The sequence below is a fragment of the Eschscholzia californica genome, unplaced genomic scaffold (assembly GCF_041429995.1).
Source record: "Eschscholzia californica isolate CP2 unplaced genomic scaffold, dmEscCali1.0.p SCAF_3, whole genome shotgun sequence".
Taxonomy (NCBI): Eukaryota; Viridiplantae; Streptophyta; class Magnoliopsida; order Ranunculales; family Papaveraceae; genus Eschscholzia; species Eschscholzia californica.
In genome coordinates this window covers 33465353-33489494 of record NW_028238420.1, presented here as the reverse complement: position 1 = coordinate 33489494, position 24142 = coordinate 33465353, and the positions used below count along the sequence as shown (strand labels likewise).

The window sequence follows — 24142 nt, the reverse complement described above, 5'->3', positions numbered from 1 at the left end:
GAAAATAAAAAGGCCGCGGCTTTGGGGAATAAAGAAAATTCTCCGGGGAATAAATTCTCGAGGGAATCTAGATTTTTTTTAAAATTCTCCAGGGAATAAATTTTTATGGGGAATACAGAATACATTTTTTTTTGAAAGTTCTCCTCCATCTCATCACCTCTCTCTGCCACTTCATCGACACCTCATCATCTTCTCCGGCGAAAGTCGCTGGTCGGCCAAGTTTCCGGCCGGCGACCTTCAAACATAATATTTTTTTAAAAAAAAATTTCTCTCTCCTCTCCCTCTCTCTAATTTTTTTTTTCTTTTTTTCTTTAACTCTCTCTCTCTAGAACTGTTCTAGAGAGAGAGGCCTGTTCGTGATGGAACACGAAGAGATCTGTTCGTGATGAACACGAACAGACCTCTCTCTCTAGATCTGTTCTAGAGAGAGAGAGAGGTAAAAAAAAAGAGGAGAGAGAAAAATAAAATTATGTTTTGAAGGTCGCCGGCCGGAAAAATTGGCCGGCCGGCGACTTTCGCCGGAGAAGATGATGAGGTGTCGATGAAGTGGCAGAGAGAGGTGATGAGATGGCGGAGCTTTTTTTATAGCATCTTTTAAAATTAGAAGCCCCTTAGCAATAAAAAGAAACATAAAAAGTCAATCTTATTTGACTAGTTTTAAGAAAAGTCTTTATTCTCCGGAGAATTTTCTTTATTCCCCAAAGCCGCGGCCAAATAAAAATAATTAAAGATAGTATGATTTTGGTCTTTGGTATATGAAGAGCGATATTTGGTATAGGCAGTGCGTTAGAAAGGTCAATTTATGTATTTGCTCTGGCTTTACCAAATTAATTTAAGGAGAGCGTATAAAGATCATTCAATAAATAATGCTAAAATATAAGGACGTGAATAAAAATTAACAACAAATCTATTATTATATACACTTATAGTTTTGTCTCACATAAGCAACTCAACCCTAATATCGATCACTACTATTAACATCACCATTAGTATTAAAAAGCTTGCAAAATAAATATGTTTATTGTCTTCGTTTACAAGCTGTTAATGATGCTTCAAGATCTCACTGATGAGGAACCACCACTAAGAAAAGAAAGAGGCAACTTACATCAAGAAAGAAGAGTCCCTTGACTTAAACGAAGACATCGACTTAAATGAAAACATCGACTTAAACGAGGACATTGACTTAAACAAAGACATATATAATGAAGATAATATGTCTCAGGTAAAGAAAAATCTTTTTTTTGTCTTCCTCGATGGTTGAACAAACAGTTTTAGGGTTTTAGGTCATTTTTGTTCCAATAATAAATGATTTCCGGCTGGGTCGATTGAAAAAAATAACAAATTTCGGTGGGCTCAGCTAAACTTTGTATCTTTTTTCATTCGCTCTGGAAGAAATTTGTCTGTTTTTTCATCCGTTGTGGGTGAAATTTTTCTGTTTTTTCATCCGCTCTGGACGAAATTTATTGAACTTTTCAGTGGTTCTGGATGAAAATTTTCACTATTTTCTTATTTATATTCTTCATTGCGATATTGATACTTGAAATCTTCCAAATTACTGTAATCAATGTTAAAACCCAATAATCTATGGAGAAATCAAGCAATAACAAGAGACACGAAACCTACTATGGGATGAGTGTTGTGTTAGTCCTCTAGGATTAGGGTGTCCATCTCTATCTCTATCTCTCTCTCTTTGATCCAAATAAACAGATTCAGGGACTTCTATCACTTTTGGTTGAATAGGTTTCAGAGCTTTCTCTTTTGAGTTTTGATTGGACATAATTTTAGGGAGGGACTAATTTCAATGTTGGGATACTTTGAAAAATAGTATTTATCTCCCCCTAACCTAAAAAACTTGTTCTCCCTATCTAAAGCAATGTCTTTACTAAACATTGCTCTTCCTATACCAAAGACCTTGATTTTTGTGTTATGTAAATAAGTAGAGGGAAGTTTTATAGGCCCTACAATATTGTTAAAGGGCCACTCCATGAACCTATTGCCTTGGTCGATTTGCATTGATCATGTTTGGTTAAAGGCGGCCCCCCTGTCATGGGTTAAAAAAACTCACTTTTAGTGTACGTATCATTCACGTTAGTTATCTTCCTATCTCAACCCTAAAATATTTCTTCAGAACTCAAATCTCTAAACGTCCATCTTCTTCCAGCATTCTTCTCTCTTTTGGGGAAATATAGAGGACTCTAAAAAAATCAATATGTGGACAAGATTTAGTTTTTAAAGAGGTGTATGAGCATTTCCTAGCACATTTTTACATGTTCGATGATCTATTTGTTGGTTATTCGAAGAAATTTTTTAGTGGAATATGAAGGTCAATTCGGTCTGGTTCCACCAAATTTCTAAAGATACCCTTGGTTTGAGGCTTCAAACATACCAAAAAAGGTCCAGTAACATCGGTAGTTAAAACCGGTAGGGGCGTACCGAAGTTGCAAAAGACCCATTAGTTCGAGCATATCGAAAACAACTCTAGTAACATAGGTTTTTGGGTTTGTATGCTCGTAGGGTTTTAGTATAAGGGTCTTCGGTGAGGTCGTTGTCTATGTGCACAGAATGGTATGGTGCGCACGAATGTATACTTTCAAAGTAAATAAATAAAAAATCCTAAATCTCATTCCATTACAAACTTCAAATTGAATACAAGCAATGTGTTTAGAAAATCAAAAAATTCTTCTTTCTTGTGTTGCTAATCAGTCGATTGAAGTGTTCAAGCAATGTGTTTCAAAAAATCTCAACCTAGAGCTTTCGGTTTCAATCACAAAGAGGCAGAGATAAAGCGTGAGAGAACGAAAAAAAACGAGAGAGTGAGATGTTTGACTTATCTGTGGTTTAATTTAGAGAAAGAGAGAGAAGATGAAATGAAAGGGATGATGAAAGGGACTGAGAAAGAGATGGAAAAGTTGTTTGGGATTTTTGTAGGGGAAAACTTTGACCTACGGAGTTAACTTTGTCGTTAAGTCAAGTATAAGAAGGGGAGTACTCATTTGTGGAGGGCCCTTTTAACCAAATGCTCGATTTGGGATGTCCTTTTAATGAAGGGGTCCGTTTAACAAAAATGTGGGCCCCCTATAAAACTTTTCATATGTTGATCCTCACCATTTTCGTAAAACCACCTAGATGTGTTATCACCATATGGGAGCTTCGTATGTGGTGTATCTTCTTAGTGACAACACATTATACCTCATGGGGTTATGTGTCACCATTCTACTACTCCTCCCACCCTATAAATAGATTTAAATATAATAGTGTTTGAAATATGGTAAGTAATAGAATCTTGTTATGTGAATCCTACAATGTGGGGGCCTATAGAACTTTTCATATGTGCATCCTCACCATTTTCCTAAAACCACCTAGATTTTTTTTTTGTTAACAGACAAAACCACCTAGATGTGTTGTCATCATATGGGAGCTTCATATGTGGTGTATCTTCTTTTATTTTTGTTGAACTTTGGTTCAAACAAGTAACATTGATATTAATATTTGATACTACGAAAAATATATTCTCGCATTGCGATTTTTCTTTGTAAAAGTTTGGACTGGTTTGATTGTTGTAGCAATAGAATCTATATGCTTAGGTTAAAGAATTCGCTCAAAGCTAAATATTTTCCTAAGAGCTCAAAACCTTCACCTGCTAAACCTTCTAACTCTTGGATCTGGAAATCTATTGTGGCGAACATGCCAAAGGTCACTAATCTCATTTTCTGGGATGTCAATAAAGGTACTAATATCAATATTTGGGAAGAATATTGGATCCCAAATCATAAACCTCCTATTCAGAATCGGTACAATTGTCCCTTTGACAGAGTTGCTGATCTCATTTTGGGCACTCACTGGAACATGAACATGTTAAATCGCTATTTTGATAGTGATGTTGGCAGAACTATTCTCAGTATCAACATTCAACCTACTGCAGAGGACACGATGATCTAGACCCTCACCAAATCAGGTAATTTTACTATTAAATCAATGTATAATCATTTAAGAACTGGTTCTAATGACTATGAACCCATGGAATGGAATTTCATTTGGAAGATCCCCACCATTCCGAGAATAAAACTATTTATGTGGAAATGTTGTACTAACAGTTTACCAGTTCGAGATAAAATTGACAGATATATAGGAAATATTTATAATTGTCTTTACTGTGATAATAAGGAAACGATTACTCATATTCTACTACATTGCCACTTCGCTCGTACGATTTGGCTTTACTTTGGTATCATACCATATAACTTTACTAATATCCTTGACTGGATAATTTATCGGAAAACCATGGATGTGGATAACATGACGATGATGGCTAAAATCATGTGGTTTATATGGAAGGTGAGATGCGAAAAATGTTTTTCTTCAAAAGAAACTAATCCTATGCAGGTTATCAAAATGATCCAACATTATACGACATCAATCAACATAACGACCCAAAGCAAGAAAGAGCACATTAACACCACCTGGCTACCACCAGAAGCTCCTTTTCTCAAATTCAATGTGGATGCCTCCTTCATAGCATGCACGGAACCAACAGGAATTGGATGGATACTACATGATGAAATGGGTGACTTCATTGCAGCACAGACGGACATAACCAGAGGACAAACAGCAGAGGAATGTGAATGCCTAGCAATTCTTAGTGCGGTTCAATGGGCCTCTGATTACAAAATCTCACACCTCCATATCGAAAGCGACAACCTCAACTTCATTAACTACCTCAATGACAATAGACAGGAGATTAAGTGGCAAACTAAAAAGCTTCTGGTCAACTTCGGAGCTCTTAAATCCAACTTCATGGAAACTAGATTCACCCATGTGCCGAGAACTCTTAATATGAAAGCAGACAAACTGGCGAAATGGGGACGACAACAACGTGCATGGCGACTATGGCACTCGAGGAACTCTATGAATCTAGATCTAGATAGTTAGTCTTGCATGTTGGCTTTCTCTTCAACAAAAAAAAAAGGTTAAAGAATTTATTCATGAAGGAAAATATTCATCTATTAACTTCACTTTGTTTTCCTACCACAGGTACGGTTTTATGGGTTGTATCTTGAATAGGATGCCAAGTTTGTAACCCAAACAAACACACCCTTATTAATTATGAGTTAATTCCTATATGGCCCCCTACTTTGTGACCAGCTTCCTTTATGGCCCCCTTTTTTTCGTAAATTCAAATATGGCCCCCTATTTTCATGGAAATGTCCTAACTACCCTTCCTTTAAATCTTTTTTCAAAATAAAATCAAAGAAACAAACATAATTCCACCTCACTTCCCTCTCCACCACTTATCTCTCTCCACCTCACCTCTCTTCCCAAATCATCTTTCTCTCTCTCCAACTCACCTCTCTCTCTCTCCACCTCACTCTATCTTCTCCGATGAAGGTCGCCGGCCGGAAAATTTTCCGGCCGGCGACCTTTAACCTAAAAAAAAAAAAAAATTTTTTTTAGAGAGAGAGACAGATGAGAGTAAAAGAAATTTTTTTTTTAGGTTGAAGGTCGTCGGCCGAAATTTTTTCCGGCCGGCGACCTTCATCAGAGAAGATAGAGTGAGGTGGAGAGAGAGAGAGGTGAGTAGAGAGAGAAAAAGGTGAGTTGGAGAGAGAGAAAGATGATTTGGGAAGAGAGGTGAGGTGGAGAGAGATAAGTGGTGGAGAGGGAAGTGAGGTGGAATTATGTTTGTTTTTTTGATTTTATTTTGAAAAAAGATTTAAAGGAAGGGTAGTTAGGACATTTCCATGAAAATAGGGGGTCATATTTGAATTTACGAAAAAAAGGGGGCCATAAAGGAAGCTGGTCACAAAGTAGGGGGCCATATAGGAATTAACTCTATAATGCCTAATTATTTACTACCGGAGAAAAGAAAAGAAATTGAACGGCTGATATTACTTCCCAAACTTATTCACCCGGGAACGAATCAACGGCTGATATTACCCCCCAATTTATTCACGCGGATTCAGTCCGAATTAATCAAGAACTACTCTTCAGAATTTCAAAATTAATCTCCCACTACCCTAACGGCAACTTATGCACGCGCGAATGGAATCAACGTCTGATATTGCTTCCCGAACATATTCAGGCGCCAACGGCTCAATATTCAAAATTCACCTCTCAGTCTAACGGTTACTTTTTCTAATTCATTAAATAGGAGGAGTATCCACCCACCACCACCACCACCACCAGTGCTTCTTCATAATCAAGAAACTGATATTCATCTCTCTCTCTTTCTAGAAATCCACCCAAGTGAACAACCCAATCTCTATTTCCTGATCAAGAACTTGATATTCATCTCTTGCCCCTTCACTCTTAACGGCTACTAACCCACTACCAAGATATCAACCCCTTCATTATCCATCAAGAACTTGATTAATCTCTTCCTCTCTCTCTCTACAATCATTAAAAATACTTTCTTCTCTCTTGATTCATCTCTATAACCAAACTAATATCTGCTAATTTGTCTCTCTTTTATTCAAGATCAGAAATTATGATGATGATGAACCCTAACCCTAATAAGAGAAAGAGGGCTGATAATGTTGAAGAGAAATCTGGTATGAAGAAATCTGGTATGAAGAAGAAGAGTTATGAATCAAAAACATGTAATTTGAAGAAAAAGGCATTTGAGTTATCTACTCTTTGTGGTATTGATGTTGCTTTCATCTCTTTTGCTCCTGATGGTTCTCTTAGTAGTACTTGGCCTCCAAATAAAAATCAACTTCTTCCCATCCTTCAAAGATACCAACAAAATACTCCTCACAATGATCGGAAGAAATACTCAAGTTCTGGGTCCTCATCTGATTCAAAACCTAATAAGAAAGCAGCAGGTCATCAATCCAAGAAGATGGATCAAATCATTGAAAAAAGTTGTGATTTTGTAAACCCCCCTAAACCTAAAAGTACAACAACAAGCAGTAGTAGTGAGGATGATGATGAAGTTGCTTTTTTGAAGTATTGTCATGGAACATTGGAGTCTAAGCTGAAACATATAGCCATGGATATGGATGAATATGATGAAATTTGGAAGGATATGGCTTCTGATTCCTTCTTAAACCCTTGTATTGAAGATGATGTTGATCCAGATTGGCAAGCAATTTTGAATAATGATCCACATTCATCTTCTTCACAAATTGAGAGTGATTTGGTTAATGGACACCCTTCATTTCTTGATCCTGATGCATTCTTATTTGAAGAATCTCATAACCGTGGCCAGTTTCTACCCGGATGGGAAGAGGAGTTCCTCAACACTTAGTACGATTTGAGGTTTTCAATTTTCTCTGTGTTCTTTTCCCAATTTTATAAAGAGATGAGGAATTGTAGTTTTGTTCTATTCTTTGTTTTCAATACAGATATGTTCTTTTTAATCTTCTTTTTCATTGATAACAAGTGTTTCTATTCTTTGTTCTTTTCCACGATTCCTTGTACTCAATGACACAGTAGTCTCTCATCTACTCTCTTGAAAGTACAATCCACTAAACCTTGGCAACATCACCATCCCTAATGTGGAAATTCGGGACACCATGAACAACAAACGAAGAAGACGTCTGAATAGGATGCCTCAATTTGAAGGACAGAGAGAGAGATCAATGAAATGCTACTTTTTTGACAAGCTCTTTATATTCATCTGAAACAAAAGACTTCACTCTTAAAGCATGTTTTTCTTTTTTGCTCCTTGCAGGAGACTCGGTACTTCAATCCTAGTACTGTTAAGTGGTCTGCAAAAAATAATACGACGCCGCTTATTAATTGTGTGACAAACTACAATCACTGCACTGACAGAGGAATAAAAATGATAAGATATAGGCTGTTGATTCAGCAGGGAATCACCAAAGGAAAGGAACTTATTGTAAGAGCCTTATTGGTCGCTGATACACGAAGTAATTTGTGATAACTTACGATAAGGAAACTATATAAAGAACCATAACTTTCATTTATTAAGCACTCATTTAAATGGGAAACGAAGAAAAGAGTTGTTGAGTGCAACATAGAGTGTCATCCATCGAAAACAAAGTAAATACTAAACAAAATAAGATGTGGAAAACTTAAATCACATCCGAGTAAGAAAAGGAAAACCTACTTCTATGTATTCGTCCAAATAAGAATCGCTCCCCTTTCCAGTATTCTAATGGTGTTGTCTTGATTCTGGTGCTTTTTTTCACCCCACATTCTACAACAGTCCCAGCATCTGAAAACGAGTCAATGTTAATCCAAAAGAACTAAAACTCAATCACCAGAAAAGTTATAATAACTATTCAAGATGCAGTTAATGCATGAGTAAGCACCTTGAAGACTTTCTCAGGAGAAACTTCTCTCCGTCTATTCCGGGATGATGCTTTCCTTTTTATTTGTTCTCTCGAAGGCAATGCTGAAAGTTCCTGATATGTCTGTTTCGGAGACCAATTAAGAATGCTGATTAATTAGAATACAATCACCCAAAAAGCAAAGGAATGAAAAAATCGATGGTTCTCACAAGGAGCAATGCTTGAACAGAGCAAGGTACAAATTAGGTGGCTCTTTTCTACTGCTCAACCTCATTATTTCGTTCAGGAAGGATGTTTGTAGCTTGTAAGTTTCTATTTCCTGGTCGGTGCTCAACCACATTCTACAAGGAATCGGTATCTGAGTCAGCCCAACTAATACGAGCAGACATAAAGCAAAGTTATCAAGGTTTTTATGGTCTGTTATATCTGCCAAGTCATGCAAAGATATCAAGGCTTTGATGAGATAAGAGGGGCTAGATCGAAAGCATTGAATTTCTCACGCGGAAAAATTGGTTTTTCTTTCCCGCGAGAAAATTTGTCCTTTTCACATTCAATTCAAATATATTTACACGAACCAAAAAGACTAAGACTTCATGTGACAGTTATATACTTATAATCTATGGTTCAAAACTTCAAATGATGTTTGAGAATATTTTTTTACCAGATAAAACAAACTAAAAAAAACAAGGATAAAGAAAACAATAAGCATGTACAAAAATAAAAGAGTGACAAAATAGTTGAACAGAAAAGGATAAAACAAAAATAGTAAGAAAACTCCAAAAGAAATGTAACAGAAAACCTAAGAATAGAAAACTCATGGTAGCGCAAATAACCTTTTAAGCTAACAGCAACTCGTACCAATTATTAAATAATAAGCAACAATCTGGAAGACTCCAAATGAGACATAGTATGTAATCGCGTATAACTAATGAAGAGAGAACCTAACTTACCCAGTGTGCTTCCACAGCAACCTGTATCTCCTAGAGGTAAACTTTCAATGACAAGCTCTTGCTGTTCCGAAGCTACTTTCTCCTGATGAGTATCTTCAATCTACAGATCAAGTCAATTTATCACAGTCTATCAATGAGTGAAAAAACCCAAGAAAAACGGTTAAAATTTAATTCACCAAATATGGGAGATTCAATCAAGAGGGAAAAATGCTACAGAATGTGGCCAACCTCATTATTCTGTTCAGGAGCGCTATCTTCAGTTTGTGAGTGTCCATACTCCATGATCTTGTCTAAGCTGACCAGCAGGAGAATTTAATTCATGTATTATGGAATCAGAAGGAATGCCTAATGAGCCAATAGAATAAGTAGAGTCAGGGCCACATAAAGTCCACAATAAACAAAATAAACAAAAATGAAAGGTGATCTATTTCAGCATTAAGTTTAGTTTTTGATATATGGTATTACGGTTTATGAAGTTTTATTCATACTTTTTAGAGCAGAACTGGACTTTTATATAGTTCAAAAGCCCTGAGCAAGTGATACCATTAAATTCAAGAATAGAAACCTCAGATGAGGGAGGAACTGATATGCTTTCCTTACTGAATTTTAAAGTTGTGAATGTAGACCAAGTTAGTGAGTATAGATAAAGAAAACTACCCTACCAAACTGACTCCCATTACAATCCATATTTTCCATGGGCAAACCTTCCAGACCAACCTCCTGTTGTTCAGAAGATTTTTTTTCCTGCTGCATATCTTCAACCTGTGGCCCGCATCAGAAAATTGGAATCAGTAAGAGAATCCACAAAACAAAGTCATTGATGAAAGTTTCAGGCAAAATACCTTGTCCTCGGAGACACAGTCAGGTGCATTGATCCCATTATCCATGTCATCTTTAAATTTATTTAGGTTCTCATCCGTGGGCATGCAAAGTGGACTTATCAAATTTTCCATCACAGGATTCTTTGTAACCATATCACTGCCTGCCGTGTTATTTCCTTCAAGTATTGAGGACTGGGTCTCTCTCCACCTTCAACAGTAGAAACATCCGGCGATATCTCAATACCACGAAATGAGAATGGACTGGTTTGTGAAACTATCTGTGAGCTTGATGAATCCCCTTGATACATGGAGCTCCAGTTGACCTGGTATCTATCTTGGTATAATCTACTTACTACTCTTCTAATGTTATTATCTATATCGAATAACGCTTTCCTTCGCTTATGCAATTTCTCAACGGATGCCTTAACATTTCTTTCTCGGGGATTCACCAAGTCTGGAAGACATAAGTTGTCCAAACTTATTGGTTTTATCCGTAAACAATCTCGCAAGATACTGAAGCTCCATCTCCATCTAGTTCAGTACAAGTAGTGGACAGAAGTTCATTTAGCAGACTCACATTCATATTCCCTGTTTCAGGTGCTAAATCTGGTCAAAAAATTAGACTAATGTCACGAAAGTTGCATTGAAAAGAACAAGGTGCTTGTAGATGGATTATACAACCTTCTCTAGTAGCATACATAAGTTCCTGACTAGATGTTCACTTTTCCTCTGTCTTCCTTTGCTCATCTCTGGATTTATTGTTTTGTATCTCACTAGATTGGTTAGGGTTGTCTTTTTCAGGAATGTCTTGTAAAGAAATAACCTCATCACTATCAGAAAATACTGATGAATAACGATGTTTATAGCCAGCAGTCTTTCTGACATGAATCACAAGGACGCACTCAAAACATTGAAAAAGAAAATGTATCTGTCTGTATACTTGTATAATGATCTAGAAAGACAAAAATAAAAATCATACCCCAAAATACTGATAAATGAAGCTTTCTAGAATCCTTCATGTGTCAAATACTTGGATACATGCTCATATAGTAATTGAAACATTCTCATATAGTCATATGCAATAGTTCAGTTACTCACTCGACCTAATAACTAAGACTAGGAAAGGAATGAGGTAACTGTTCCAAGTTTTATTTCACACATAGAGCGACAATAACTTTAATGAATAACAAAAGATCAAAATATTTCATACCGTTATACCATAAGAACAATTTTACAATGGAGCAGATTCGCAAGCTTCAGAGTGATCTATATTCTATACTTGGTAATGACTTTTCGGAGTTGCCTAGCAGCCAATCACCAGACCCCAAAACATGGCTCATCATGAGCTCGGATCCGCTGGTGACTCAGCCCAATTAGACTTACTGCTACTGCATGATAAAACAAGACTCTAGAATTCTCATTCATAAATGAGTTGTACCTTTGGAAGATGTGGCAGACGCTATGGTATCTGAAGTTGCAGCAATTGTTTGAGGAGGTAAGGCCTTTGGAGCTGCATGATTACTTTCCGAGAAGGTGAATTTGTTGGGGTTGCTGATGCTGGTGCAGTGGATACTCCTACCATAAAACCAAATATCGATGAGAAAAAGTAAAAAACAAGTAACAATGATAAAGATTGCCATTAACTACCCAATAGCAAATATGGCAAGGGTCTTACCATCTTGTATTGTTTAGTATTTTAGAGATCTGCACCAATATTATAGATGAATGAAGCGAGAAATTGCCAACAACCCTTGCTTGGAGTGGTAAGAGGTATAATCTTCCACCTAGTGGTCAAGGGCTTCGAGGCACACGCTGAACAATTCAAAAAAAAAAAAAAGAATGAAGCGAGAAATTTCATCTCCTTAGACTGAACCAGTGACCAGTCTTGTTGACGCGACATTGTCAATGCAGCAAATTATTATTTCTGATGAGAGAGACAACAAAAGATGCTATTGCAGCATAAAGTAGTGTTATGCGGCTCTCCTAATGTTTATCTTTCTCTACTGCTTCAGATGTATGACTTTGCTAGTACGAACATCCATAATAACAGATAAACGCATATGCTGGCGATTCTAAGAAAACGGTACCTAATAAACAGCGCAATGTTGATAGTAACATAAGATCCTAACAAAAAATACTAAAGAGTTACCTAAAAATGGGAAAAGCGACATCGCACAAATGACGGAACACATCCTTGCATAAACATAAGAAGCACCCAAAGTTATACACAAATATAAGTTAACTCAGAGGTTGGTGTGAGGTGCATCTTAATTGATAGTATTCTCGCTGTACTAATTCTAGAAGTTAATACTATGTCAAAACTCACTCAACCACCCCAAATATTATTGTTAGATTGGTATCATATTCACAACAACCCAAAAAATATAAGGAAAGAAAATCAGGTGTATTCATAAAAGTGAAGATGGAATTGATGACCACTATTAGGTTTGATTCTTGCATTAACGGCTTCTCTGTCCCTAGATCTCTTTCTCTCCTTCTGGAACTTTCAAATGAACAAACTTAGAGCATCTCCAATGGGACACTCAATCTCTAACACTTAGATTGCCACATATGATTTTTTGGAAGTTTTGTTAAAAACCCATCTCCAATGGAACACTTTGTTAGAAACTCTATTATGAGGTGGACACATTTATTATAGAGTGTCTAGAGAGAGAAACTCTAAAATTAGAGTGTCTCTTTGAGACTCTCTAAGTGTCACTTTAAAATTTAAACCAATAGAAACCTTTTCTTTTCAACTACTTTTTCCATATTCAATTTAAAAGTGACATGTGTATTAAGTAGAGAGATTTTAGAGATCTCCATCGGAGACCAAACAAATTTAGAGTGTCTTTATATTGACACTAGGAAAGAAAATCTTTATTTGACACTTGACAACTAGACTTTTAAAGTGTTTATTAGAGTGTCCCATTGGAGATGCTCTTACAAAAATCATAAGGAGGGAAAACTCGAAACTCGATTATTACCTTTTTCAGATGGAATTCGAGCCTTTATCTTCTCGTTTGAAGACAAATCAAGTGCTAAACGAGAAGAGTAGAGGCTAATAATATCTTACTCACTCTTACTTGGGTATCGAGTAAGAAATGGTATAGTGTTCGGCGTGGTTTGCACCATGTAGACCGTGCACGAGGGCGAACAGGCGATTATGGCGCTTTAGAGACGCGCTTCACATCGTCACGGGGGGGCGTTGAAGCCAAGGAATGAAATGTCGAAATATTTCGACCGAAATGGTCGAAATATTTCGGATTTTCAAATTAGGTAGACGAAACTCCACTTACAGATGTTTCGAGCAGGATATCGTCCGACATTTACCGAAATTTCGGTTGAAACTTCAAAATATTCAAAATCAGACCGAAAACTACCAAATCGATTCAACAAAAGTAACATTTTTGATCAATTTCTTCTCCATCTGGTTTACCGAAACTATAATTGTGAATCTCCTTGATTGGAACTTAAAGAAAATTGAAGAGATTCGTATTCTTCATCTGCAGAAGTCTTAGAGAGAGAAACAGCGGCGGAGAAGAAGGAAGAAGCTATGAAACCCTAATGGCCTAATGTTATATTTTGTGGAGGAGTTTTAAAAGCACCCATTTGATGTGTTAAAAGCACCCCATCAAGGCAAAATTCGTGGAATAGGAAAGAGGTGCTTTTAACACTTACGAGAAGCGCCTATAAAATTACCATTTTGTGTATTCTGGTCCATCATTTTTATTTTTAAGTCAACATAATTGTTTGGTGTAGTAATATACCCCCTCAAATAACTGTGGAAGTTAAAATAGTTCAACTAAACCCCCCGATCTAAGTGTGAGATTGCAGATAACTTCCCCAACTAACAAAGTATTTTACAAATCCACTAATTTTTTTTATTTTTGACCGATATGGGCTTCATAGTGGTTAAAGAGTCTTGTTATAAACAACTAAATCTTATTTTTATCGTTTCCAAAGATTTGTAAAACTTCCACACTGACCGAAATGTTTCCACGAAACGTTTCCACTTTTGGACCAACCGAAGTTTCCACCGAAACCGAAGTTTCATTCCTTGGTTGAAGCCTTTCCTATTTGTAGATTGAATGTCATCCAACGGACGGGATCCGATCTGACCGAGATCCTCTCCCATGTTGGAGCACTGGAGTCTTTCCTTGTTGTAGACTGAATATTAATTGAAAGACGAGATCTGGTCCAACCGTTGAGATCCTCTCCCATGTTGGAGTGCTGGGCCTTTCCTTTTTCTAGATTGAATATCATCCCATGGACGAGTTCTGATCCGATCACTGAGATCCTGACCCACGTTGATCACGCGGACCACCATCCTACGGACTAGGATGGTGCCACGGACTGGCTCAATGACCTTTGAAGTGTAATTTGTAAAGGCTGATACAAACTTACTCATACTTTGGTATTGAGTAAGAAGTGATACAGTGTTTTGCGTGGTCTGCACCACTTTAATTATTCTTTTATCATAACCATCTTGTACTGATTCCTATTCGTCGAAGCATTTCTTTGACTCCATCCAAATCATTCAATCTACTTAGTGTTTGAAGGTGAGATAACTTGCATTGGTGATCTTCGGATATAAAGATTTTAGAGACTCCCAAGTCCTATTAAACTTGACTCTGCTACCCATACTTGCATATAAGCTAAGAAGAAAATGGAAGGCCTCTCGTTCCCGAAGCATCTTTCTTCTCTCGATGTCTTTAAGAATCGAATCGGCCTTCTCAAAGAGACCCGCACGAACATATTCAGGCGGCAACGGCTCAATATTCAAAATTCACCCCTCAGTCTAACGGATACTTTTTCTAATTCCATAAATAGGTGTATCCACCAGTGCTTCTTCATAATCAAGAACCTGATATTCATCTCTCTTTCTCTTTCTCTTTCTAGAAATTCACCCAAGTGAACAACCCAATCTCTATTTCCTGATCAAGAACTTGATTAATCTCATCTTAATCTCTTCCTCTCTCTACAATCATTAAAAATACTTTCTTCTCTCTTGATTCATCTCTATATCCAACCAACAAAACCAATATCTGCTAATTTGTCTCTGTTTTATTCAAGATCAGAAATGATGATGATGATGAACCCTAAACCTAATAAGAGAAAGAGGGCTGATAATGTTGAAGAGAAATCTGGTACGAAGAAATCTGGTATGAAGAAGAAGAGTTATGAATCAAAAACATGTAATTTGAAGAAAAAGACATTTGAGTTATCTACTCTTTGTGGTGTTGATGTTGCTTTCATCTCTTTTGCTCCTGATGGTTCTCTTAGTAGTACTTGGCCTCCAAATAAAAATCAACTTCTTCCCATCCTTCAAAGATACCAACAAAATACTCCTCCTAATGATGATCGGAGGAAGAAATACATCAAGTCTTCTGGGTTCTCATCTGATTTAAAACCTCCTAATAAGAAAGCAGCAGCTCATCAATCCAAAAAGATGGATCAACCACCACAAGTCTTTGGAAAATCAAGTTGTGATTTTGTAAACTCCCCTAAACCTAAAACTACAACAGGAAGAAGCAGCAGCAGTGAGGATGACGATGAAGTTTCTTTTTTGAAGTATTGTCATGGAACATTGGAGTGTAAGTTGAAAGAATTTGAAGAATTTTATAATAATGGGGATGATGAGATTGAATGGGATTGGGAAGAGGAGTTCCTAAATTTTGGCCCCTACATTTATCTATCAATCAAATTTGGCCCCAAATCATAATTCTTTTAATTAACTTTAACTCTCAATTTATTAATTTTCCTTCTTTTTTTTTACCTTTTCTATTTGAACAAGTTTCTTCCTTGTCTTTTTACTCTAAACATCTCTTTGTCTAAAACAACTCTACAAAAAATTGGTTCAACCATTTACTTGCCAGTGACACACACAAACTCTCTCTCTCTGGGACTTTCAATTATATTTGCTCCAAAGAATTGCAAAATCATCAGTTAGATTTCAAAGACTTCATGGTTCATAAGAATTATGTAAGATTTTTCACACAAGTTTAGTAAAAATAATATACATATTTATAATTTGTTATACTATTTGTATCCACAAAATTGATTCGAATTTCTTGTCCGTCGTGGCTAAAAGCGTATATGGATAGTTTCCAAGCCTTGTCTTATTGAGCAAACGTGTGCATCTATAAGTGAACTCGGGTAGGGTCTGAATCTTACATTATATGTGTGAACTTGTGTAAAATTTACTATGTGCAAACCTGTATGGACCACAAATAGTCGGAGTTTAAGAAATTGATCAATAATTTGTTACAAAGAATTGGCTTAGGAAGTTTTGAAAAATTAAACCTCATACTCACCCATACAAAGTATAGCGCCACATATGCTTAACTCGCTTGGGGCCTCAAAAAAATCATGATCGACCCTGATCATCTTAAATTAAAATTAAATAATTTTCATTTTATGATCAATTGGAAATGGAGCAGATTTAACTGCATTACCAAATAACTTATTAGATAGTTAATCTAGTATGATGGGTAACACTTTGAATCTTGACAATCACCAGCTATTAATACAGTTTTTGAAATATCTATGTTTCGTTCTCCCGACGAAGGATAATTCTTTCACCGGTTCCTCTTTTTCTTTCCTTTGTTGTTAATTCTCCTCCATTAATAATCTTTTGGGTCAGATTCATAGCCTTCCTTTTCCTTCCACCCCAAAATATCAATTGTTATCTGTCTTTTTCCCTGTCTTTATCTCAATCCAAGCAGTGAAGAACAACCATCTTTCCCTGTCTTCATCTAAAAATAACAACTTACTCCAAACCAATGTTCATTTAAAGAGAGAGTTTGAAGTTGGGTTCTCTCCCTTAGATTATGAAGTTCTCAAAGTGATAAGTTCAACTGAAATTTGAAAGGGTTTTTTAATCTACTTGGGTAATAATCATATCAATAATGCAAGTTTTCTGGAACAAAATTAGGGTTGTTGATAGTAATTTGAAGTTTCAGATCTGTTTGAAGGTTGTTTTTATTGATTTGTTTTCTATGGCAAGATCGGGTGGTGCTTCGTGAAGGTGGTGTGGTGGTAATGTGATTTCTATGGTGGTGTGATGGTGACGATTCTCCGGTGACGGAGGCGGTTTTCTGGCGACAACGGCGGTTTTCCGGTGACGGTTTTCCGGCAACAAGGCGGTGGTTCTTTTATAAATTTTACTGTGATATTTTGTCGACCTTTAGGGTCTTTTCATTCACGATCTTTAGGATCTTTTGTCGACATTTAGAGTCTTTTGTTTGAGTCAGTGTCTAGTCCCATTTCTTTCTCTTCATGAGGCACTTTGCATTTAAAGGTATGTAACTCTCATGAAGTTTTCAGATGAGAGAAATAAGAATGATGTATCATCCATATAAATAATGTGATTTTATCACTTATTAATGGAAATGGTTCCCTTGGCTTCAAAAAGAAAAATACAGTTTTTGAAATATTTTAACCAGTTTGACTTGATCTGTGTAAAGAGTTAAAGTTTTCCTCCATCCTGGAACATATGGTGAAGAAGTAGAAAGATGATAAAATGAGATTGATAGTACAAAATCTTTGATTAAAAGTTTTTGTGTTTTTTTGTTGAACTAAGAGTTTTTGTGTCGGTTTCCATTTCCCATACTAGATTATGTAAGTATTGATTCGAGATGACAGAACTGAACCATATGGTAAAGAATAGAAACATAAAAGAACTTTAAATTTGAGAAGAAAAAATAATAATTTTTTGAGAATTTTCATCACTAGAGAGAAACCAATAGAGAGAGAAATAAGATGAAGTTTTTTTTGATGAAGTTGGATATGAAAAATTAGAAGAAATCCATAAAGAAAAAAATAATAAGGATAAATTGGGAAAGATTTTGTATGATTTATTAGTAAGTATATTGAAAATATAATGAAAAATATAAAAAGAGGGTTATCTAAACATTTTGCATAAATTAAGAAGATCGATAGCAAACTAGTTATAAAGAAGGGGCAATTTGGATAATATCCTATTTCTAATTTTGAGAAAGAAAACAAACGGTCATATTTTTGAAGTTTCTATTTTCCTTTTATATTTGAAGTTTCTATTTTCCTTTTATTTGACAAGTTTCTATTTTCTATTTGTACAAATTTGAAAGTAACCGCAAAAATCCCTAATTATAAATAGAGACTCCCACCAGCAAATAACATTCATCTTTCTCTCTGATCATCATCTTCTTGAAAATTCCTCCTCCTTCCTTCCACATCTTTCTCTCTCTTGTGTTCTTCTTTTCTAAGATGTCGATGATAAACGATACCCTTTCTTTCAAGCTTGAATATCAAAATCTTGCTTATCGAATTTGGTTTGAGAAACAAACAGATGAGCAATTAACCCAGACTAGTACTACTAGTAGTTCATCATCTAATTTCAAGTTCGATATTCGACTGAAAAAGGGTACTAAATGGTTGGTCAGATCAGCAGAAAATCAAGAAGAAACGTTTCTTCTTGGATCAAGATTGGAACCAAACGCAACTGTTACTAAATTTTGTCTTAACCCAGATATCTTCAAGTTTAATTCACTCTTTTCTTATGTTATTAGTACTAATCTCTCTTCATTCCAAGTCAATAATCAAGAAATTGAACTGAAAATAGTAAAGTCAATCACTAGCTATGCAACTCGATTGGCCAACAAAGAATCCAAGAATGACAGAATTAAGAATAATAAGTATATGATTCGTATGAATTTGGTGATATCTGATATCTATGTTCATGAAGAAATGTCTGAGATAGAGAGGGCTTTGATCGAATCATTTAACCACATAAATATGGTTCCAACTTCTCAATCCTCAATCGACAAATTAGATAAAATCAAATTTCATGGTGATTCCACAACAAATACTAGTACTAGTTGTAGCGTCTGTTTGGAGGAATACGAAAGGGGTTCATTATTGACGAAGATGCCATGTTCACATATGTTCCATACTGATTGTATAACTCATTGGCTCCAAATGAGTCATTACTGTCCTATTTGTCGCTTTCAAATGCCCACTTAAGTTTTAATTTCAATACTTGTTTTGAATTGTACAATTAGTGATCTTTCTGAAACTTGAAATTCATACTTTTGTTAATAAAATTTCATTCTTTTATTTTCATCTCTTGTTCTTCCTCTGTTTTATTTTTTATTGTCTTTGTTTGGATAATACTCATCGAGGCAGTAAGTTTGTATATTGAGGGATTGCTACTAATACCCAGGAGATTCATCAAACTTTTGATTTGTTGATGTTAGTTTAGGGTTTCGTTTAAATGGAAGATGCATGTTTATTAAGAACAATACCACTAACTTCTCTTTAATTCATTGAATCATCATATGTACGACCAGAATTTTGCTCCGGGTTTTTAAAGGATGGGAAAAATCCCATCAAACTCGAAAACAATTACGAGATCACAATCTCCACGGGCTATACAATGAAAAGACAATGAGAAAACTAGTTACATAAGCTACAAAATGCTAGCGAATTAAGGATGTAAAGTTGTTACTGTGAGAAACCTCTGACTCGTCTTTGACGAAAAAGGAGAAGGAAGACATCTTAGAATACAGGAGATGGCTGAGTGTGATAATGTGGACCCCAACTCACATTAGCGGTGTCCGATCTTCACTGATCCACTATGTATATCGCGTCTTGTTTGTAATCCTACACGTCTTCACTGATCGACTCGTTCAAGTATTATTCAACCTTTCGTTGTACCATTTGCACCAATCTTTCTTCATTCCATATTGATGATCGACTCATTGAATTAAAGATAATCGAGACTATTTTAGACCTAGCAACCCATGTTGCCAACGAAGAAACCAAAACCGCTTATCTAATTTTTATGGATTTTTTGATGTCTAATGTCTGTGTTCACGAAGAAACGACAGAGATTGAAAGGGCTTTGATGGAATCAACTAACCAGATAAAGATAGTTCCGACTTCTCAATCCCTCAGTCGACAAATTAAAGAAAATTGAATTTGATGGTGATTCTAAATTGACTACGAATACTAGTTGCAGGCTCTATTTGGAGGAGTTTTAGAGATGTCATGTTCGCATATATTCTATGTTGATTGTATACCTCAATGGCTCCAAACGAGTAATTACTGTCTTATTTGCCGGGTTCAAATGCCCATTTAGTAGTAATTTACTTTCAATAGAATTACAACTAGATAAAAAGTGCTCGTAGATTACGAATTACAACTGCAGTCTTACCAAATACTCATAAATGAAGCTTTCTAGAATCCTTCATGTGTAAAATACTTGGATACATGCTCATATAGTTTTTGAAACATTCTCATATGCAATAGTTCAGTCACTTACTCGACCTAATAACTAAGACTAGGAAAGGAATGATGTAACTTCTCCAAGTTTTATTTCACACATAGAGCGACAATAACTTTAATGAATATCAAAAGATCAAAATACTTTATACAGTTATACCATAAGAACAATTTTACAGTAGAGCAGAATTACAAGCTTCAGAGTGATCTATACTCAGTAATGACTTTTCGCAGTCGCCTAGCAGCCAATCACCAGACCCCAAAACATGGCTTATCATGAGCTCGGCTATGATCAGCCGGTGACTCAGCCCAAATAGACTTACTGCTATTGCATGATAAAATAAGACTCTAGAATTCTCATTCATAAATGAGTTGTACCATTGGGAGATGTGGCAGACGCTATGGAATCTGAAGTTGCAGCAGTTGTTCGAGGAGGTAAGGCCTTTGGAGCTGCATGATTACTTTTTGAGAAGGTGAATTTGTCGGCGTTGCTGATGCTGATGCATTTGATACTCCTACCATAAAACCAAATATCAATGAGAAAAAGTAAAAAAGAAGTAACAATGATAAAAATTTCCATTAACTACCCAATAGCAAATATTGTAGAGATCTGCACCAATATTAAAGATGGACGAAGCGAGAAATTTCATCTCCTTAGACTGAACCAGTGACCAGTCCTATTGACGCAATGACGCGACATTGTCAATGCAATCCATACTTTGCTGAAGTACAAATAGTGAATCAGAAGAAAAGTTGTTCCTTCCAGCAGCAAAGTGTTATTTCTAATGAGATTGAGAGAGACAATAAAGATGCTATTGCAGCATAAAATAGTGTTATGCGGTTCTCCTAATGTCTATCTTTCTCTAAGAAAACGCAATTAGCTGGCGATTCTAAGAAAACGGTACCTAATAAACAGCGCAATGTTGATAGTAACATAAGATCCTAACAAAAAATACTAAAGAGTTACCTAAAAATGGGAAAAGCGACATCGCACAAATGACGGAACACATCCTGCATATACATAAGAAGCACCCAAAGTTATACACAAATATAGGTTAACTCAGAGGTTGGTGTGAGGTGCATCTTAATTGATAGTATTCTCACTGTACTAATTCTAGAAGTTAATACTATGTCACTCAAAACTCACTCAACCACCCCAAATATTATTGTTAGATTGGTATCATATTCACAACAACCCAAAAAATATAAGGAAAGAAAATCAGGTGTATTCATAAAAGTGAAGATGAATTGATGACCACTATTAGGTTCGATCCTTGCATTAACGGCTTCTCTGTCCCTAGATCTCTTTCTCTCCTTCTGGAACTTTCAAATGAACAAACTTAGAGCATCTCCAATGGGACACTCAATCTCTAACACTTAGAGTGCCACATATGATTTTTTGGAGTTTTTTTTAAAAACCCATCTCCAATGGAACACTTAGTTAGACATTCTATTATGAGGTGGACACTGGACACATTTATTATAGAGTGTCTAGAGAGAGAAACTCTAAAATTAGAGTGTCTCTTTGAGACTCTTTAAGTGTCACTTTAAAATTTAAACCAATAGAAACCTTTTCTTTTCAACTACTTTTTCCATATTCAATTTAAAAGTGACATGTGTATTAAGTAGAGAGATTTTAGAGATCTCCATTGGAGACCAAACAAATTTAGAGTGTCTTTATATTGACAATAGGAAAGAAAATCTTTATTTGACACTTGACAACTAGACTTTTGAAGTGTTTATTAGAGTGTCCCATTGGAGATGCTCTTGCAAAAATCATAAGGAGGGAAAACTCGAAACTCGATTATTACCTTTTCAGATGGAATTCAAGCCTTTATCTTCTCGTTTGAAGACAAATCAAGTACTAAACGAGAAGAGTAGAGGCTAATAATATCTTACTCACTCTTACTTGGGTATCGAGTAAGAAATGATATAGTGTTCGGCGTGGTTTGCACCATGTAGACCGTGCACGAGGGCGAACAGGCGATTATGGCGCTTTAGAGACGCGCTTCACATCGTCACGGGGGGCGTTGAAGCCTTTCCTATTTGTAGATTGGATGTCATCCAACGGACAGGATCCGTTCTGACCGAGATCCTCTCCCATGTTGGAGCACTGGAGCCTTTCCTTGTTGTAGACTGAATATTAATTGAAAGACGAGATCTGGTCCAACCGTTGAGATCCTCTCCCATGTTGGAGTGCTGGGCCTTTCCTTTTTCTAGATTGAATATCTTCCGATGGACGAGTTCTGATCCGATCGCTGAGATCACGTTGATCACGTGGACCACCATCCTACGGACTAGGATGGTACCAGGGACTGACTCAATGACCTTTGAAGTGTAATTTGTAAAGGCTTATAAAAACTTACTCATACTTTAGTATTGAGTAAGAAGTGATATAGTGTTTTGCGTGGTCTGCACCACATTAACTATTCTTTTATCATAACCATCTTGTACTGATTCCTATTCGTCGAGGCATTTCTTTGACTCCATCCAAATCATTCAATCTACTTAGTGTTTGAAGCATTGTGAGATAACTTGCATTGGTGATCTTCGGATATAAAGATTTTAGAGACTCCCAAGTCCTATTAACCTTGACTTTGCTACCCATACTTGCATATAAGCTAAGAAGAAAATGGAAGGCCTCTCGTTCCCGAAGCATCTTTCTTCTCTCGATATCTTTAAAAATCGAATCGGCCTTCTCAAAGAGACCCGCACGAACATATATTCCAACTAGGTTGCAATAAAAGGATCAGTCAGGCATATTTTGACTTGCCCCCTCCACCTCCTTGTGAATTCTTTCTACTCCTTCAATATCTACTTTCTCGGCTTCATCTAACTTTATATGTAGAACGATTAGGCTATTCTGTGCAAAAGCATTTGACTCAATGTTCAGTTTCTTCATGTGTTGTAGGAGCTTTGTTGCCTTATCTTTAAATTTCTCGTTGCAAAAACAGTTTAAAAGCGACCCGTAGGTCAATTTGTTCTTTGCAAGTTTCGGAATCTCCATAAAATATTCTCGGCTTCTACAATTCCCTCGGTTTCTCATAGAAGATCGACTCGTTTTTGCATGGTCACCGTACGATAAGACCCCAAAAATAAGAAACCAAAACCAGGAGTACACATTAGAGTCCAATCCTTGTTAGACCCATGGACGGGCTTTCGTTACGTAGAATGTTTTGAGATTTTGGAATAAGTGATTGCTAACACACAAATGAATGAAACTCATTCCAAGTGTTATATACAGATAGACAGTGTTTGATTGGAACCCTATTTCAAACTAAAATAAAGCTAGAAAATGAACACAACCCACATAATTAATTGACTACAATTACAAAAATCAGAAAAAATAAATGAGAATTTGAAACTGACGAGAGAGGAATCACCTGAAGGGCAGCTTTAAAATGCTTGAATTTGCTGAAGGACAGAACCGCTGATCTCAAATATATTGAGAGGATTCAAGATCCATTCTTCATGACCTAATTGGACTGTAATCAGCCACACTTCCTTTGGTTGGGTTCAACTTAGATGATACAGTGGAGAGAGAAATCAATGGATTCTCTAGCAGCTAGTGTGCACAAAAACCTAATAAGAAGTTGACGACTTGGTTTTTTTTTCTCAGTTCATCTCTCTCTCTCTCTCTTGGTTTTTTTTTCTCAGTTCATCTCTCTCTCTCTCTCTCTCTGTCTCTCGCTCGGGAGGACAATAGAATCCCAATTATTAACCCTAGCTGGATTTTGATAGGGTTACTTGTTCCAAACACCCCAAGAAACTCAACCGCTGATATTAAACTTATTCGTGATTATTGAATCGACGGCTGATATTACTTCCCCAACATATTGTACTCGGTTACTTT

The 24142-nt window shown here is 36.2% G+C and overlaps 2 protein-coding genes across 31 annotated transcripts; one reads left to right on the top strand and one right to left on the bottom strand.

The window, feature by feature from the left end:
• The first annotated feature begins 4281 nt into the window (after positions 1-4281).
• LOC147549696 (uncharacterized) lies at positions 4282-4929 on the top strand. Its single transcript, XM_086668369.1, has one exon. The coding sequence runs from the start codon at positions 4282-4284 to the stop codon at positions 4927-4929; it is 648 nt and encodes a 215-aa protein (XP_086524495.1).
• Positions 4930-7348: 2419 nt separating this feature from the next.
• Positions 7349-24122, bottom strand: LOC147549695 (uncharacterized). Of its 30 annotated transcripts, XR_015236640.1 has the most exons (13): positions 23673-24113; positions 11702-11838; positions 11465-11601; positions 11237-11382; positions 10708-10900; positions 10048-10626; positions 9863-9967; positions 9434-9500; positions 9206-9305; positions 8465-8596; positions 8277-8378; positions 8072-8179; positions 7349-7709 (listed from the first exon to the last, which is right to left on the bottom strand). XR_015236640.1 is itself a non-coding variant. In XM_086665095.1 (10 exons), the coding sequence occupies exons 5-9, from the start codon at positions 10177-10179 to the stop codon at positions 8311-8313; spliced, it is 462 nt and encodes a 153-aa protein (XP_086521221.1). In that variant the 5' UTR covers positions 10180-10557; positions 11237-11382; positions 11465-11601; positions 11702-11838; positions 23673-24113; the 3' UTR covers positions 7906-8179; positions 8277-8310. The 30 variants fall into 30 exon arrangements, 4 of the variants coding, with proteins under 4 accessions (XP_086521221.1, XP_086521222.1, XP_086521223.1 ...); XR_015236635.1 differs by having other exon boundaries at positions 9434-9495; positions 9868-9967; positions 10048-10904; XR_015236637.1 differs by lacking the exon at positions 10708-10900 and having other exon boundaries at positions 9434-9495; positions 9868-9967; positions 10048-10557.
• Between the last annotated feature and the right edge of the window lie 20 nt (positions 24123-24142).

Excerpts from the sequence above, each read along its gene's own strand:
- LOC147549696 (XM_086668369.1), top strand. The coding sequence starts at position 4,282 with ATGGATGTGGATAACATGACGATGATGGCTAAAATCATGTGGTTTATA.
- LOC147549695 (XM_086665094.1), bottom strand. The coding sequence starts at position 10,179 with ATGGTTACAAAGAATCCTGTGATGGAAAATTTGATAAGTCCACTTTGC. Across the intron at positions 9,306-9,433 it reads CTCCTGAACAGAATAATGAG|ATTGAAGATACTCATCAGGA; the intron begins GTTGGCCACATT and ends CTTGATCTGTAG. Across the intron at positions 8,379-9,205 it reads TTGCTGTGGAAGCACACTGG|ACATATCAGGAACTTTCAGC; the intron begins GTAAGTTAGGTT and ends TCTCCGAAACAG.